The following is a 16,361-nucleotide window of genomic DNA, read 5'->3' on the forward strand; positions in this document are numbered from 1 at the left end:
CTGCCACCTGCAGCCGCCGGAATCCGCACAAAAGGCTCGAAAAAGAATCTCCAACCTGTCCGTCCGGCCATCGTGGGACAGGAGAAAAAGGCCTAGCCCAAACTGTGAGCGAAATCAGCCACGAGGGGGGGCTGGTAAACGAGCCAGAGGGGTAGTCGCCGATGGCGCGGCGAAGGCATCAGCATATTATCATGACCATGTTCGGCCTGCTTTTGACATATCTATTACGCGTTTCCGAATAGAGGTGACTTCGAATTCTATGCCTGTTCTCTGCCCACCTACCCCTCGTCCCTTCTCGTATTTGCCCGCGTATCCCTTCGTTCTCTGTCTTCTTCCCGCCGTACCCCTGACACCGGGGAACAGGCAGAAGACGAAGAGCGACGAGATACGAGAAGAAACGAGAAGGGAGGCGAAAAGATACGAGAAAATAGGCGAGAAGAGATAAGGAGAAAGACGAGGAGAGACCATAAGAGCGAAGGGGGAGGAGAAGAGAAGACGGGAGACCAGGGAGCGAAGGGAGGGAAGTAGAGAAAGGGGCTGGAAACTGGAGGGTCGAAGGGAGAGCCCGTAACCAGAGTGGGTGGGATCGGTGGTGCAGACGTAGAGGTCCAATTAATCAGCCGAGGCGTGAAACGAGAGGGGAAACGTGGAAGAGGGAGGGCGGGGGTGATTCGGCGGAGGGCCAGGGGGTTGTCGCAGGGATTGCGGTGACAGATCCGCCGTATCTATCCCTATCTGCTCGGGGCATTAAATTCGCGCGATGCCAGTACCGGTGCCGTCAGCGGCTGGTTCCTCTTGAATCGGTTAACATTCCGCTGTACGCGCTGCTTCAGCTTTCAATTAAACGCTTGCACATCACCAGCTGGACACGTCTCGTCCGTGGTTTCACCTGACCCCCGCCCACATCCTGGCACCGAGCTCGAAGATGTTGGTCGTTTTATGCGCTAGGTCGATGAACGGGGTTAAAGATCGGCAGAGGTTCCAAGTTGGGGAATAGATTCGAGTAAGTTTCCTGTGGAATTTCGGTTCGCTCTTGCGTGTCGCTTGTGCTGGTATTGAGGGAATTTCGGAATTCGAAGTGATAGAGAAACCTGATTGTTTTGGTGAGCAACGGTATCGTTGATTTACGAAGATTATTTTATAACGCTGGAAGGATTATGTCTGTGACGATAGCAAGGTGTGAAATATATTATCCTTTTAAATACTTATGGATCTCGCGTCTTTTTTCGGGCGATAATTTTTGCCTCGAATTCCTGTTAACACGAGGAATTTGAATTTTACGATGATACGGGGAATAAAATATAAGGTCTGAATAATGAAACGTTTGGATAATGGAAGATATTCGGACAGGAAAAATTTAGGTAATACGGTCTTATAATATTCATAGCGTTTCGCAGTAATGATCGATAACTTGGAGCAGAATGAAGAAATTAACAGGAAATTTCGTTTCGTAATTTGCGGTTAGAGAAATTTTATTCGGAAAATTCGTAAGATTGCCGATTAATCGATTGCCATTTTTCAACATAAAATTGGATAGCATTTTCGTGAAAGCGGCAACCGAAACAAAATTCGCTTTAGATGTTAACGAACACGCCGCTTACCGGGTGATTATTTTTGATAAAAGTTGAAACGAGCTTTGGTAGTGCTCGTGGCCGAGCTCGATTAATGAAAAATAAAAAAGGGGAAAAAAGAAACAAGCCAGAGAAAGCAGTGCCGTGGGTTCTTCGGCGGTTCGAAACTTTTCGAAAACATTTTCCCTTTAATCGTAAATTGTTCTCGTAATTCCATTTAATGGCGACGAAGATGAGGTCACGACTTTTTAATCCCATTCTAATTTCGCGAATTATACGCACTCGGATTCGCGAAAAAGGAAGGCGCAGCAGTGAGAATGCTGCAGCGACGGGGTGCAAAATGGTCGCCTAATCTTTCCTAAAGAGCTGGAGACATGAAATATCAAAACGAGGATTATCATGCCTGCTAATGGCTCGTTAATTATCGATCAAATTTCGCGAAATCGAGATTCGCGAACGGCCGGTTGCAATTTACCGCGCAGAATTCGCGCATCGTTTTCTCCTATTCGCGTCCAAGCACGACTGTTTTCTTTCGGATGTTAACGAAGGAACGCTATGTTTACGATCACAGTGTCCGACGTGCCTTGCGGCCGAGGAAACATTGGCTCACGCACGGCGAGGCTGGTCGGAGGACAGAACGCGATACCACACGAGTTCCCTTGGATGGTGAGCATCAGCAGAAAAGGAGGACACTTCTGCGGCGGTACCATTCTTAATTCAAGATTCGTCCTGACTGCAGCCCATTGCCTCTGTTCGTGAGTAAACTCTCTATCGTCTTTTCCACGCTCTCGCGCCATTTTATTAATTAACGCTTCGACGAGTAATCTCGCACGCTCGATATTTCCACGGGGACCCGATTACGAGGATTACCGGGGACGATACACGGGGCTAAAAACAATTGGGAAATCTCGCGATCCCTCGAAACTCGTCACTTAAATCTGGAGGAGGAGCAAACATGCGGTGTTCCGCCGCAAACATTCGATCCGGCTGTATCGTAGGGGTCCTATTTGGTTTGAAACGATCATTTATTTACTGATACAGCGCCGACGAAAGAAGCTTCTATCGTTGCCACGCGTAGTGTCCCATATTATTCCATAGCATTACCGCGGTGTATACTTATACGCGCGAGCGAAATTCATTTCGGGACACGCACAAAGGGTGGAACAAAATTGGCATTTTTCCCGCCCGTGTCTTTCGCATGGAACTCGCGATGCGTCGAATATTTTATCCGGCAGCAAAATGAATATCGTTTCGGGGATCGGATGAAACATGGATCGTTTTTAAAATTCTCCCCGACCGAGAGATCCCTCGGGACTTCTCTGTACTGTCTCGAAACGATTTTTTTCGCGAATTAATGAAAGAGCGGAAAGGAAGGGATGTAAGGAAGCGGGAGGACGGAACGAAGACGATGATTCGAAGCGAAAGATTCGTTATTCCCGGGCATCGATTTTAAAAAACTCTGTTACTCGCGGAACTATCCAATATCCGATAGCTGCACTACCTTTACGATATAATACGTCGATTATTTATAAATTCAAAATAAATCGCCCCGTCCGTTCGATTCGGGAACTCGTTTCCCGGACAGTTCGCGAAAAATATCGGAAAAAGGAGCACCTAAATTTCAAAGCATTACAATATCGATCGGACGGATAGTTTATACCTCCATTCTTTGCAATAATGCCGGTGTACGCGTGTTCGCGTAATCAATATGCAGGTTGCCATCGAAAATATTCATGGCAGAAAACCGACTGTTTCTTCATGGAAAGCTGCCCATTGTTCCCTGTAATCGAATCTACGAGCGCGCCACGGGGATATAGCATGAGGGAGAGTAATAGAGAGAGGGAGAGAGAGAGAGAGAGAGATCTTATCGCGGAACGATATTCACAGTGGCGCCCGTGTGCCAAAATTTTCTACCGTTTTCGGTATCGCGACTAAAATGTCAGCGAAACGCGAGCAACCATCTTGTCCAACAAACCGTGGCTGTAATTATTCCGATCCGATCTCGACGATTGAATGGCGGTACTCGATGCCCGAACGGTTAAATCTCGTTTACCGGAAACGTATTCATTTTTCGCCATGCAAATGCGTCGTTACAAATGCATTTGCCGCGAACGTTGTAAAAACGGATTGTTGTACCACACGAGAATCGGGGCCGCGATCCTTTTTTCCAAATTCGCAGAATAATCCACGAGGGATAGAAACTTTCGGAGTCGTCGAAATTTTGGAATCGTTTGGAAACGATCGCGGGGAAAACATTTGAATAACGATCGGTGTAAAAACGAACCACAGGATGCGATCTCGTCCTGAAATTTGCGAAAGAGGTCGTGAAAATTTGTAAATTTAATTTTCTTAAATTATAAGAATAATTATAACGGAATCCGAATGTCAAACGCTGTCGCGCGGAATTATCGCAATGCTCGACAATGTGGAATTCTTTTTTAATTCCCTCGAGAATAATCGCGAAATTACGAATCGTTTAAAAATTACCGCGATTGCGATTTTGCCGTGGAAATTTCGTGGAATTACCGGAGAAATTCGTTGGAGAACGATCGGGGAAAAAGGTGCGAACGACGGAAACGTTTACGTGTCTCTGATCGCGGTGGAGCGAGTCGCGCGGACGACAAATATCGCCATTTTTCGCAAGCGCGTTAACATGGAAATCGGAAGTGCGGCGCGGGAAATATCGCTTCGGAGTTGCGGGCCGGAGTGGTTCAATTTTTTTAAGAACAGCAGGAAAAAGCTTCGCAAGTGACTGCGTCGTAATCCACTTAATCCATCCGTGCAATCTATGCGAATCTGTGCCGGGTTTAAAAAGCTAGAAATCCGCGTGTTGCTCGGCGCTGCGATTACGGCCCGTAGTTTGCAAAAATCATCACGCTCCGCGGACGGATAAAAAGTTTAATGCGCGCGTCTCTGGAAATTACGTAACGCGTGCAAAAAGACGAAAAATGTAAAGGGAAAAAGAAGCAGGAGGCGAAAAAATGGACAGAGAGGAGGAGGAAATAAGGAGGAGAGGAGTGAAAGAGAGGGGAAGAGAGGGTGTATGGTAGGAAAATTCCAGTGTCACGCTGCACCTATTTTTATCGTGTCACTTTCACGCGAAACATTTGCCGTGGCAAAAGGAAGACGCGACGAGCGCGGAGAATGGCGTAACGCGAAACGGGATCGCGCGAATTAAAGATAAAAGGGGAAAATGGGGGAAAACGAGGAAGAATTTCTGACCGGTTGCCAGAGATTATACGCGCGCAAAACGATAGGCAGAACGCGTTGGTGAACGCGTTGGAGGCATCGTTAACGGGACAAACGCGTTTCCTCTGACTTGCTGTGTCCGGCTTTGTGATTATCGAACGAGCCGGATAAACGGCCAATCACTTCGTTAAAATTATATAAAACGACGCGGCCCATGTACTCGTGTTCCCGGTGTCCCGTCGTTCCCTGCGGTTCGCGTATATACAACGACCGGGCGCGATATCGATGTTAATTGGAACAACGATTACATTTTAAATGAAACCTCGAGCGTATTTTTCCGGCGGACCAGCGAGTCGAATGGAAACGCAAAGAGCATTGTGTCAAGTTAAAAACTGCTGTGCCGACTATTTGCCCGCGTAAACACTGTCGCCAAATAGAGTCAAGGGGCGGCCTTTTATTAAATGCCAGGGTGAAAAACGTTCCGTCAGGGAAACGGGGGTGGCTCGCGCGGATACGCGAATCAATCTCGGCGCGTCGCATAACGCCGACGTTTTTATCGTTTACGCGGGCGATTAGCTCGATAGCGGCTTATTAAATGGTGTAACGATGTAACGAGCTTACCGGAGAAAGTCGATCGATGAAAGATTCCGCGTGATTTTCTCGTCCAACGATTAACCCGATTGATTGGCGGACGAAATTATTTACGCGATCGATCGGATCGTTCGTCGTTATTAACAACCGCCCTTTCCCCGATATTCGCGGAATTGTCTGCGATTAATTATGCAATAGGCTATCGATGAAACACCGTGTCGGCCCACCGTTTCATCGCCGCGTGCAATTTATTTGGTCTACATTTAGCGTATCATCGTCCACGCGTAATATACGGGACTGAATTTGTCGCGGAATTTGAAATATCCTCGTGACACGCGGTCAATGGGGAGGAAGAAAGGGGGTGGAAAGGAAAAAAGAAAGTACGACGACGACGACTCGTTTGTAGGCTAATAACAGGCCGGGGTATGTGCCTGGATGATTTCGAATCGATTACATATTGCACGTTAGAATGGATATTCAAGGTGGTGCGTTGTACGTTTGAAAGGGAACGGAAGGAAGGGCGGAAATGTGTCGGTGGTTCAATTTAAAAGTAATTTCGACGCTCCTCATTTTAACGGAATCACATTCGAGGCATGGTAATGGTATCCTGAAAACTCTTCCAATCACCGGGTAAAATGTAGAGAGGGGGGAGGTTTCGAAAATATTCGTAATCCTTTTTTCTCGCGAATACAAGCGCGGAGATTTATGTGGAACAGTGTCCATGCAGGTGTAATTAAACGTCGAGACAGTGGCGTAGCGCGATGAAACGTGTAGGCGTTCTCTGTCTTTGTCTTCCTTCGGTACACGTATAGAGCTGAGCTGGAGTAGGAAGCAAGGGAGAAAGAGAGAGATAGATATATCTATATATATATAGAGAGAGAGAGAGAGTGGAAGGGCGATGATGGAGGAAGGGGTTGAAACTGGACAGGGTGGCCATAGAGAGAATCCAACGGAGCTTCGGCGTTGTAAACCATGATTGCGTGTAGATTACAGACCACTCGGTAATTGCTAGCGGCCATGCAAAACGCATGACAAAATGTTGCCAGCCAGCGCGAGATGGTGAAAATATATCCGACTCCCTGCCATTGTCCGCGTTTTCTTTATCGCTCACGGAAACGGCCAAAATAAATTTCGTTAATGCGGTTCTACGCGCGAAAGAGAATTATTTGTTAAGCTATCGCGAGGGTGGGAAGAAATCGGGGGATAGGGGAAAAAATACGGCGGAGACGTTGAAAAATCGCGAATACGCCGCTAGACGGGCTTCCATCCATTGCCATTGTCGCTTTGGAATACCGCGCAACGCCGTTTCGACGATTAATAACGATTCTCGCGCAAGATTCGAGAGGCGAAAGAAAGAAACGACGGGTGTACGTTATCGAGGAAATCGGAAGAACCGCGAGCAGGCTCGCGGCGAAACAATTGGCAGCCCTTTTCTCCTCTCGCGGAGGACTTTACAAGCGGATTAACGGCGCGATTAATGGTCGAGTTGCCAATTAAAAAGGCCACTCCCCTCGGCTGGTGGCGCGATCCAGCGTTTAGCCAGCGGTGCATTTTAATTGGAAGGGGTGCGATGATAAGGGCAGGGAGCGACTACGATGATGCATCCGTGCTAAATCGTATAATCCACAACGGGTGCCGTAACAATGGAACTGCCAGGACGGAGATAGAAGGGTCCATTAGGGAGGGTGGGCATGTCTTTGCGAGAAGAGACGAACCTTGAAACTTGGAAAACGACTCGAGTGTGATTGTACCATCCCGCGGAGTCGCTGGAATCAAGGCGACGAAGAAACTGGGACGAAACACCCCTTACCCTTCCGTCCTTCCGACCACCTTCCCATCCACCTTCCCATCCATCGTTTGTAATGGAGGAAGGGATGAAAGCCGCCATAATTTCGTTAGTTATTCGGCTGCCGCGTCGACCAATTAATTAAGCGGAAACCACTGCGTTTTGAGACCGTTCAGACACCAACACCGTCGGGTTTCTGTAACGGAAGGAAAAATCTCGGCTAAATAATTGCGTGCAGGAGCACGGGTCGCGAGGGGTTGCAGCGTTGCCTTAGAAACATCGGGGTACGAAGAAAATGGAAGAAGCGTTTGGTACCGTCTTTGTTTCTCACACATCTATACGTCTTCGTTGCATCGTGCACTCGACTTTCCACGATGATTACTTGCCGGGCGTCGTTGCCGGACTTTGACTCCGTGCGGCCGGAAACGGCCAGAGTACCGGGCTATTCGTCCTACTTGGCCTACATGTATCCGTAATGCGTGCAAAGTGGAAGTTATAACTTGTCGTTTTTCAAAGGAACGTTCCTGCGAAGCTTTAAAGCACGACGGTTTACAAGACGCGAGTTTAAGGAAGTAGCATGTAACTTGTACGTTCCGTGGAAGTGCCGGGAATATGGGCTAAAATGGGAGTGTATTTCTCTAAGAAGTAGCCGAAATTAATCGTCTCCTAAAACATCCTTCGCGTTGCAAAAATCGCGAAACGTGGCAAACAGCCTGATCCCTATTACGGATATGATACTTTTCCCGAAACGATACCGATCGTGTACCTAACCGATTCTTCGAAATAATTCTTACATCTTTCGATCGTCGCTTTCGCAATATTCCGAGAGATTGGATAGAGTAGGAAATAAAAGACGTGTCTTCTTTCCTGGATGCAGAGCCACCTCCGTAATTCCCGTCGGTCAACTGAGGATAAGGCTCGGCGAGTACAATTTGAAGGGACCGGAAGTGCCGGCGTCGAAAGAAGAGAGAGTTGCAAACGCCATCTTGCACCCTGGCCACAAGTGCGGAAAATACGTGGACGATATTGCCCTTCTGGAACTCGCAAGGCCAATCGCTTGGTCTGAGAGCGTGAAACCCGCCTGTTTACCTGTGGCCACAGGGAAACCAGGGTACAGCGCCTTCGGCGGGGAACTCGCCAGGGCCGCTGGATGGGGTTGGTTCGGCGAAGACAGGTCCAAATGTAAGTAAATAATTCCACTTCATCCCACGGTCTCTTCCTTTTGCCCGGTAATTCGCCCGGGAACCGAGAGTCGTTGACGTTAATTACTTGGCGTTTCATCGGATTAATGGGACGATATAAAATCGACCGTAACTCGGCGAGAAAATCGACGATTTTGCCACCGTGGCGTTTCCAGCTGGCTTTCCAACCGAACTGGCTCGATGAAAGCGTTATACACGTACAAAGACAGCAAGAATAAGCTGTAACGTTTGTCCCGGTCAATTTGTTTTCGATAATGATATTGTGCAAGAGAAGTGAAACGTCTGCGAAATTCCCAGAGAACCGTTAAGCGAATTCTACGTCGGTTAGGCTAACCTTCTACCCAAGTTTCTACTCGCTGCCCTGAATTAGGGGATCTAGGGTGGCGATCGAATCGAACTTCGACCAAAAAGCGCTCTACGGTGAAATCAAATTTCGACGATTCGTATTTTAAGAGGCGAGAAAGATTCGTGATTCCTATTTTTTTATCGTCATATCTTTCTTGTTAGCACGAAGCGTTCGTTAATTGCGAGACACGGGACACAGAAACGGAATTTATTATAACATATTAATAACGTTAATAACGTATTATTATATGAAACCGTACTCGGAACGTGGATTATGCTCCGTTGAACTTTAATCTCGGTGCTGTGTTTCATTTACTAAATGTTACTAGGGATAATTATCATTAGGGGGTCGCTGCACGAATAAAATACCTAACAACGAATATGAAATATCAAATTAATAGATCATCTCGATATAAATCTACGATCGACGTTGCAAACGTTAAATATACACTTCTGTGCTAAACACATACGCGTATACGTGCCAATCGTTGTGTTTCGAACGCAGTTTCGAAATCACGAATAATTATATAGATATACGATAAAGTCTATTTCGTAATAAATAATCGTGACGTCGGATATTCAATTTTATCCCATTGGTTAATTAAACGGAGCAGCGAAGAGTGTATCAAAGACTCGAGTAGTCGCGATCTTGTCCGCGATTAGAAGCTATCCAAAATGGCCGCGATGTGAAACACCGAAGTGAAACACCCGTACCATTTTGTCTTGCAGATAAACGGGCGGACGTGTTGCAGAAAGTGGAGGTTCGCGTGATCGAGAACAAGCTGTGTCGCGAATGGTACGCCAGTCAGGGCAAGCTGACCCGCGTGGAGTCGAAGCAAATGTGCGCTGGCCACGAAGAAGGTGGCCGCGACTCTTGCTGGGTAAGTGAAAACCCACTGCTTATCTATCCCGGTTTTATACTTCCCGCGAACCTACCGCTCTCTATCGATCTCCCTCCCATTCAGCTAGTTAGAGACAGAGTCCCGTGTCACTCGTTCGTACACGAAATTCACGCCCTGTCGAACAACCACGACACGAATTTCAATAAATATCCGGTTGCTCGTGTAGATGCGGACGCAGGTTGAATTAACAGCCAGAGATTGGACAGGGTACCCCGGCACAGGCCGAATCATTCGACCACAAAACAGCCAGAGGGACAGAAAAAAAAGGACGAGGGGCTGAAAACCGTCGAAAAATATGTTTACAAAATATTGCGGTCCGGTATAACGTAATTACTGGGACGGGTAGCTTGCGGGGGAAAAAAGGGATGCCGCTGTTTCCAACTCGATACGTTTCATCACGGGTTTACGATTCCGTTCGCGGGTCATTTGACAGTTGTCTTCTACTTCGGTGAACAGCGTCGCGTAGTATCAGTAGTCTGCATTTGATTGTCGGTAAACGTGGTATAGATAATCGTATGTCAAGATGACGTAAAATTATATACTGATTAGGTGATTATTATTAACGAAATAGTTATTAACGCTGCGATGAAAATAATCCCTTACTCCCGGACAAGTTGCAACTGTAAGTTAGAAGTGGAAGTTATGCCGAAAATTGTGAATATTATCATTAGCGAACGATGTTTCAGTTAGACGAAATTCGAAGATTAATGTTGATCGATGTTTATATTTGCTGGGAAAATGTGTAAAGAAAATTGTATATCTTGTACTTTTCTTTAGGGTGATAGCGGAGGTCCTCTGATGATCGGAAGTCATCCTCATGGTAGCGTAATGGTCGTAGGGGTGGTTTCATCGGGAGTAGGATGCGCTCGACCACGACTTCCGGGTGTGTATACTCGTGTCTCGGAATACATACCTTGGATCACGCAACATGTGCTGCGATGAAGAAAGTTTGAAGATTTTCTGTTTTATTTATTAGATTTTTTAAGTAAAATTTCAATAGACACAGGAAATAGTCATTACTTGCAATATGTATCTCACCGATTGCAATAAGTTATGAAGAGTACAAAATGTAACAAAATAATTATCAGTTAAGATGTTCAGCAAAGCTATTTCGACGATACATAAGTAATTTATGAAATTTGCTTCATTATCTAGTCATTATTTTGTACTATAGTTGTTATATGAAAGATATTTGTATTATAAACAAATTACCAGAAGTATTGTAATTTAATAATATATTTAGAACATAATTATGCGCAAAAAATATATTTTAATACATATTTATTAAATACACAATGAGACATTTTATAAATTATATTCTTCTTTGTTTTCTTGCTCTTAGAGGATTCCATGATACTCTAGTATCATCTGTGATAGAAACAATGGATAACTCTGCTAGATGTAAACCTTTTAATGACCCCTGAATAGATATAAAAATAGTTATTAAGAACTTCTCTATGTATATTATTTAAACAATTCAATTTAATATCTACCATTCTACCAGGTCCAATACCTTGTATTCTTGCCCTGAGTGTTGTAATGCCTTCCTTATACAAACGCTGAAAAAATATAAAGCATGTAACAAAAATGTAAAAAAAAATAAATATACTACTAAAGAATTTTCTTACGACTCCTAATGAATATGCAGCTTGTTGGGCAGCAATGTTGGTGCCTTTCTTTGAATTTTTAAAACCTTCGATTCCAGCAGAATGAATCTTCATTACTTTTCCTATAGAAATATTGGTTATAATTACAAAATGGTGCACATAACATATATGATGAATAAGATTTTTATAGAAAAACTTACCAGTGTGATCAGTAACAGTCATTATCGTGTTATTTTGAGTCGTCTTTATGTTGATAATAGGTAAATGAGAATATTGTATACCATTAAAATATTTATGTTGCGTTGAAGCATCAGGAAATAAAGTTCTAAAATCAGCATGGTGTAAATATTTGTTTCATAGCCATAACTAATTATATTAAAATACAATACATTGTACAAAGTTATGGCATAAATCTAACATTGATGTTATGTAGGATCATGATACAAACCCCTTACTAACAGAAGAAACATCCACTACATGTGATCCCTCTCCTTCTATAGATGTAGTTTTTCCTTTAACATGAGATCGCACCTTTTTATTCCCTATTTTATATTCTCTCATAACATTAGAGGTTATATGAATATCTCGAACACTAGTATCTTTTAAATATGATAATTTTCTCAATTTTCCATTGAACAGAGTCATATTTTTCACCACAGAACTACCAACAAATCGTAAAGGAGATAACATCATTTTTATTTATATGGAAATGTTTCAAATCAACATAAGAGCAAACACTTAGTAAACTTTTTCTCCATAGCACATACTGCACTCTATAGTTTACTGTAGTAAACTTCAGAAGCCAGTTAGTCATACCGACAAATCAATCGCATATTTTGAAAGAATTCCAACCACTTAAGTACACTACACCATATTGAGATAGTATATAGCATAATTATATGAAAAAATATAGAACCTAAACCAATTCAAAAAATTAGATGTAAGATATACATTAGCCTCATTATCGACAGCCAATAATAATGTCTTTTTTAATTACAAACATAAATATTATTGGAAAAATTTGAATCTTATTACCTTTTTCAAATAATAATACAGATAAAATATTTATCTTCTAACTAAACTTAAGGTTAACATAGATACGAAATACATTTTCCCATGTACTGTAATACCGATTGTGAATAAGTCAGAATACTCCTTACACGAGTTGCGAGCTATTGCAGCCATAATTGGAATTGATCATCGAAAACAACAAAGATAATTATTAATAGAAGAAAGAGAAGTTGAAAACTGGAAAATTCTATTATACGTATCGTAATATTTTATAATAATTAATGACCTTTGATAATTATATAATTGTATTGCACAGAGGTTCAACGATTAGTTAATAAATATTGTTAATGTGCAAACTATTTTTTAATTTCTAGAATTACAAGCAATGTTGACATCCTTACATTGACAACCTGAGTATGGAAGGACACAGCAACGCTGATGCCAGAAGAAAGGTAACATTCAATCCGGAGCTGCTCCGATATGGAGAAGAAAGAAATCAACGATCGGTAAGTTAGAAGTTTACAATTCCTCTAGTTTATCCACTCCGCAAGCATCTTTCTCGCTTATAACAATTATTCATTCTCAACTAAGCCGATTACCGGTAATATAGAAACCGACGGTAGATCTCTGTATATTTTCGAGCAGCGGTTGGTCACATATTCATCGGTCATTTGCAATATCTTCTGCCGGTAATACAGGAAATTACTGAAATGTCAAATCATTCGAGCAAGTCTTTTAATAATAACAAATCAGGTTATCGTTGAACATCAAGCAAATAATAAAATTTGCAATATGATTCCATTTTATAAAATGTCACGAATACAATTGCTCGACAATACGGTCTCCTAACCAATAAAACGTATTATTATCTTCATGGAAAATATAATTCCCATAAATTATTTCACATATTACGCACCTGAACGGAATACGCACATCCGAGAGTAATTAGGTGGACATAAATTTACCCTAAAAATTGTCTCTTTACACTATTCCGAATTATATCACCGACACGTATTGATCAAATCCATTTTTACAATTAGAATCGTTGGCAAACGATAATACAATGGATCCTAGAACGCGAACGCAATAAAATCATCTCGTTATTCTGCCACATCGTTGCTATTCTCGCTCGTACACGGGATTCGTCTATCATCAGGCATCCTGCATGTCGAATTTATCGAAATTGTATATCGCATGCGTCGCACTATCCATTCTATACGTTCCAATACCGAATACGTTAATGCACCCCCTGACCCAGCAGCAGCCACACGTACCGGGGTGTGTGGTTCTATTTTATTAACATCACGGGACGAGAATTCGAAATATTATATCGGATTTCAATGCAGGGGAATTACATATTAACCGTCATTAAGTTCCCGTGGATCGCGCGATCGCGTTTCTCTTGCGAGACACTTCCGGCTCGTATGCATCCTGTTTGCGTAATAACGCGCGGATAATACGGTCTCTATGCGTCGTATGCATAAGTAACCGGCATTAAATTTCATCTTTCCGTAATGAACCTGGGTTCGTGTAAGAACCTTCGACGCCTCGAGGTCCCTCTCGCTCAACCCTTGCGTTCAACCCTTTCTTTCAACCCTTCGCGTCGCTTCCACGACGTTGATAAACTTCAAACTGTTATTTAAATTTTACTCTTCGCTGATAAATAGATCCGAAACACAATCTCGTAGGAACAAACGTTTAGACACTCGTGATATTCTTCTCTCGAACGAAGCTCCCAAACGAATCCCAAGAAGCTCCGCTACGAAAGTTCGCTAAAGCTGATCGGTCGCGTCAAAAAACTTGTGCGTGTACTGTGCGTTCGAGAAAAGGAGGCTTTAGGGATAAGTCTTCGCTCTTGCATCTATTTCTTGCGTCTGTCTCACTTTGTCTCCATTGTTTCGTTCGCTTTCTTTGTCATACGGTGCTATACGATCAGGTTAATGGGAAAGCATCATTTGTGTCAATAAGGAAAGCGCGTTTACTCTACTGCGATTGCGTTAGAATGGGAGGGTTGCTGAGGGTTAGTAGAGATTCGGTCCTACGTTTTGCTCAGTGGACTTCTCATTTGCAATGCATAGTATAAAGAGTCGAAGTTGAAAGTCGAATTCGATGGAATGTCACGAATCTAAGGGATCATAGTCGCTAGGATCGAGTCAAAGATTGCGAAAACGTTCCTCGATCCTGCGCTGCAACCCTCGCCCAACTTTCGCGCAGACGAAGCACACTCGCGTTGCTGGTTCTTTCCCGTTCCACGGAAATGGTTCCGAGTTCTAGACAGAAGTCGATGGGAGCTGGATTCGACAATCCTCGACGCTCAATCATTCGCCGTCAAATTACGCGTCGCCGGGCGATATCGAGGAAAGTTTCAGGGAAACGAGTTGCCGGACGTTAATGCTCCCGTCGACCGATGAATTTTTCATACACCACTTTTCACCCGTCCCGGATACTCCGGGATCTATCATCCTATCGAACGATTCAATTCCAACCAGGACCGATAATTCCCGAGTGCTAGAAAATGGCGGCCGTGGCTGCCGCGTAACCGAGTCCCACGTATTCGATGAAGAGCGAAAAATTAACCGTTCTCGCGTGGTTATATCGAATCCCGAGCTAGGAATCGATGCACCAACTGGATATTACTCTTTATCGTTGAGCATCGTGCATCGTTCTCCTCTTTGCCTTTTCTCCTCATTTTCCTTACGTTTTACACAGTACGCCGCGTGGAAAATCACGGTGTTCGACGGGAATTTTAATCTGTGATGTCCATTGGATAATTATTGCGAAGCTTATTATTTAAGAAATTCCTAATAGAAATTGCCTAATAGAAATTGCTCCGTTGTCCTTAGGTTTTTGAAAATTGTAGCTTTCTCTAGAAACGCACGATTTTTGGATAAAATGAAATATTGCGTTAAAAGTAAGAGCGCTAGGAGGTTCATTGTTACTTTATAAGTTAGGTGAGAGTATGCTGAGTTTATGAACGTCCATAATTATAGTTATTTGCGTCTCTAAATAACTGTCACATTTTGACATAAATATATATCATGGAAATTTATCTTATGGACGTGGGAATATAGTTATAGTTGATTAAAAATGTATGAATTATCATATTCCTTGTAAATAACAAATTAATATCGTCAATAACAAATTGTTCGCGATGTAAATTTATAATGAAAGTGAAAAAATTAATAAATTATTGACTATTACTTGAATTTATAAAGCACATGTATTAAAATCTACCTATAATTTGCAAAAAGTTTATGAATTATTATACTGATTGTTAGTAACAAATTAATATTGCTAATAAACAATTGCCTACAATGTGAATTCATAATAAAAGTGAAACAAATTTAATAAATTACTGTTTATTACTTGAATTTATAACATTTTCACGTTAAAACGTTCATATAATTTAAGAAAGTTTATTAATTAATACACCCATTGTTAATAACAAATTTAAATTGTTATGAACAAATTGCTTGCAACGTATATTTATAATAAAAGTGAAAAAATTAATAAATTATTAGCTATTACCACGGAAAAATAACTTTTAAAGGAATCGGTAAAGTTCGGAAAATTTCGCCGATCGTCGGCCGGCCGCCGCTATATAAGGGGCCCGAGCGAAGACTTGAGCCAGTTGTCGGTTCGACTTCGGAGGGTGCGCGTTAATATTCTTTCCTTCTGTTTCAGGTTTTAATTATCTTTCTTCTTTCAGATTCTATTTCTTTTATTCTAGATTTCATTGTTTATACATTCGAGCATTTTGTACAATATGCGAATGCTTCGTCGTTGGTTTATTTGTATATCATCGCTGGCTAGATCAATGGCTATTCAGTGGCCATTGTCCACTCTCTTAAATAATTTAACAATAATTTCTTCTTTCAGGTACTAATTATTTTTGTTTCAGGTTCTAATTATTTTTCTTCTTCCAGATTTTATTTCTTCCATTCTATTTGTCTTTGTTTCAGCATTCGAGTATTTCGTACAATATTCGAATGCTTCGTCGTTGGTTTACTTATGTCTCATCGTTGGCTAAATCTTTCCTTTCACAAATTTTACGACTTCCGTTCGATTTGTTTTCGTTAGAACGTTCGAGTATTTCGTATAATACTCGAGCGCTTCCTCGTTGGTATGTTTATATCTCACCGTTGGAATGTTTCTGT

General features: G+C 42.6%; 3 protein-coding genes across 4 annotated transcripts in view; 2 read left to right on the plus strand and 1 right to left on the minus strand.

Annotated features, from left to right (window-relative positions):
- Nucleotides 1-2,126: 2,126 nt before the first annotated feature.
- LOC108552491 (transmembrane protease serine 9) lies at nt 2,127-10,696 on the plus strand. The gene is made up of 4 exons (XM_017907068.1): nt 2,127-2,326; nt 8,015-8,319; nt 9,414-9,565; nt 10,364-10,696. Exons 1-4 carry the CDS (start codon nt 2,127-2,129, stop codon nt 10,526-10,528), a joined length of 822 nt encoding a protein of 273 aa, XP_017762557.1. The 3' UTR covers nt 10,529-10,696.
- Nucleotides 10,697-10,869: 173 nt separating this feature from the next.
- On the minus strand, nt 10,870-11,886 carry mRpS11 (mitochondrial ribosomal protein S11). Of its 2 annotated transcripts, none has more exons than XM_017907091.1 (5): nt 11,642-11,886; nt 11,394-11,518; nt 11,215-11,315; nt 11,080-11,145; nt 10,870-11,006 (listed from the first exon to the last, which is right to left on the minus strand). In XM_017907091.1, exons 1-5 carry the CDS (start codon nt 11,884-11,886, stop codon nt 10,899-10,901), a joined length of 645 nt encoding a protein of 214 aa, XP_017762580.1. In that variant the 3' UTR covers nt 10,870-10,898. The 2 variants fall into 2 exon arrangements, with proteins under 2 accessions (XP_017762580.1, XP_017762582.1); XM_017907093.1 differs by having other exon boundaries at nt 10,875-11,006; nt 11,100-11,145; nt 11,642-11,839.
- Nucleotides 11,887-12,620: 734 nt separating this feature from the next.
- LOC108552492 (loricrin-like) overlaps nt 12,621-16,361 on the plus strand; it is a 15,551-nt gene continuing 11,810 nt past the window's right edge. Inside the window, exon 1 of the mRNA XM_017907069.1 lies at nt 12,621-12,710. Within this exon, the coding sequence (XP_017762558.1) occupies nt 12,621-12,710 (90 nt within the window). The remainder of the gene's footprint in view (nt 12,711-16,361) is intronic.

The sequence above is a fragment of the Eufriesea mexicana genome, unplaced genomic scaffold (assembly GCF_001483705.2).
Source record: "Eufriesea mexicana isolate 0111107269 unplaced genomic scaffold, ASM148370v2 scaffold6802, whole genome shotgun sequence".
Taxonomy (NCBI): domain Eukaryota; kingdom Metazoa; phylum Arthropoda; class Insecta; order Hymenoptera; family Apidae; genus Eufriesea; species Eufriesea mexicana.

Bases quoted from the DNA above. Each gene is read 5' to 3' on its own strand.
- mRpS11 (XM_017907091.1), bottom strand. From the start codon at position 11,886: ATGATGTTATCTCCTTTACGATTTGTTGGTAGTTCTGTGGTGAAAAAT. The intron at 11,316-11,393 runs GTAAGTTTTTCT...ATATTTCTATAG, and splicing joins GACTGTTACTGATCACACTG to GAAAAGTAATGAAGATTCAT. The intron at 11,146-11,214 runs GTAAGAAAATTC...ATATTTTTTCAG, and splicing joins CTGCATATTCATTAGGAGTC to CGTTTGTATAAGGAAGGCAT.
- LOC108552491 (XM_017907068.1), top strand. From the start codon at position 2,127: ATGTTTACGATCACAGTGTCCGACGTGCCTTGCGGCCGAGGAAACATT. The intron at 2,327-8,014 runs GTGAGTAAACTC...TCCTGGATGCAG, and splicing joins GCAGCCCATTGCCTCTGTTC to AGCCACCTCCGTAATTCCCG. The intron at 9,566-10,363 runs GTAAGTGAAAAC...ACTTTTCTTTAG, and splicing joins GTGGCCGCGACTCTTGCTGG to GGTGATAGCGGAGGTCCTCT.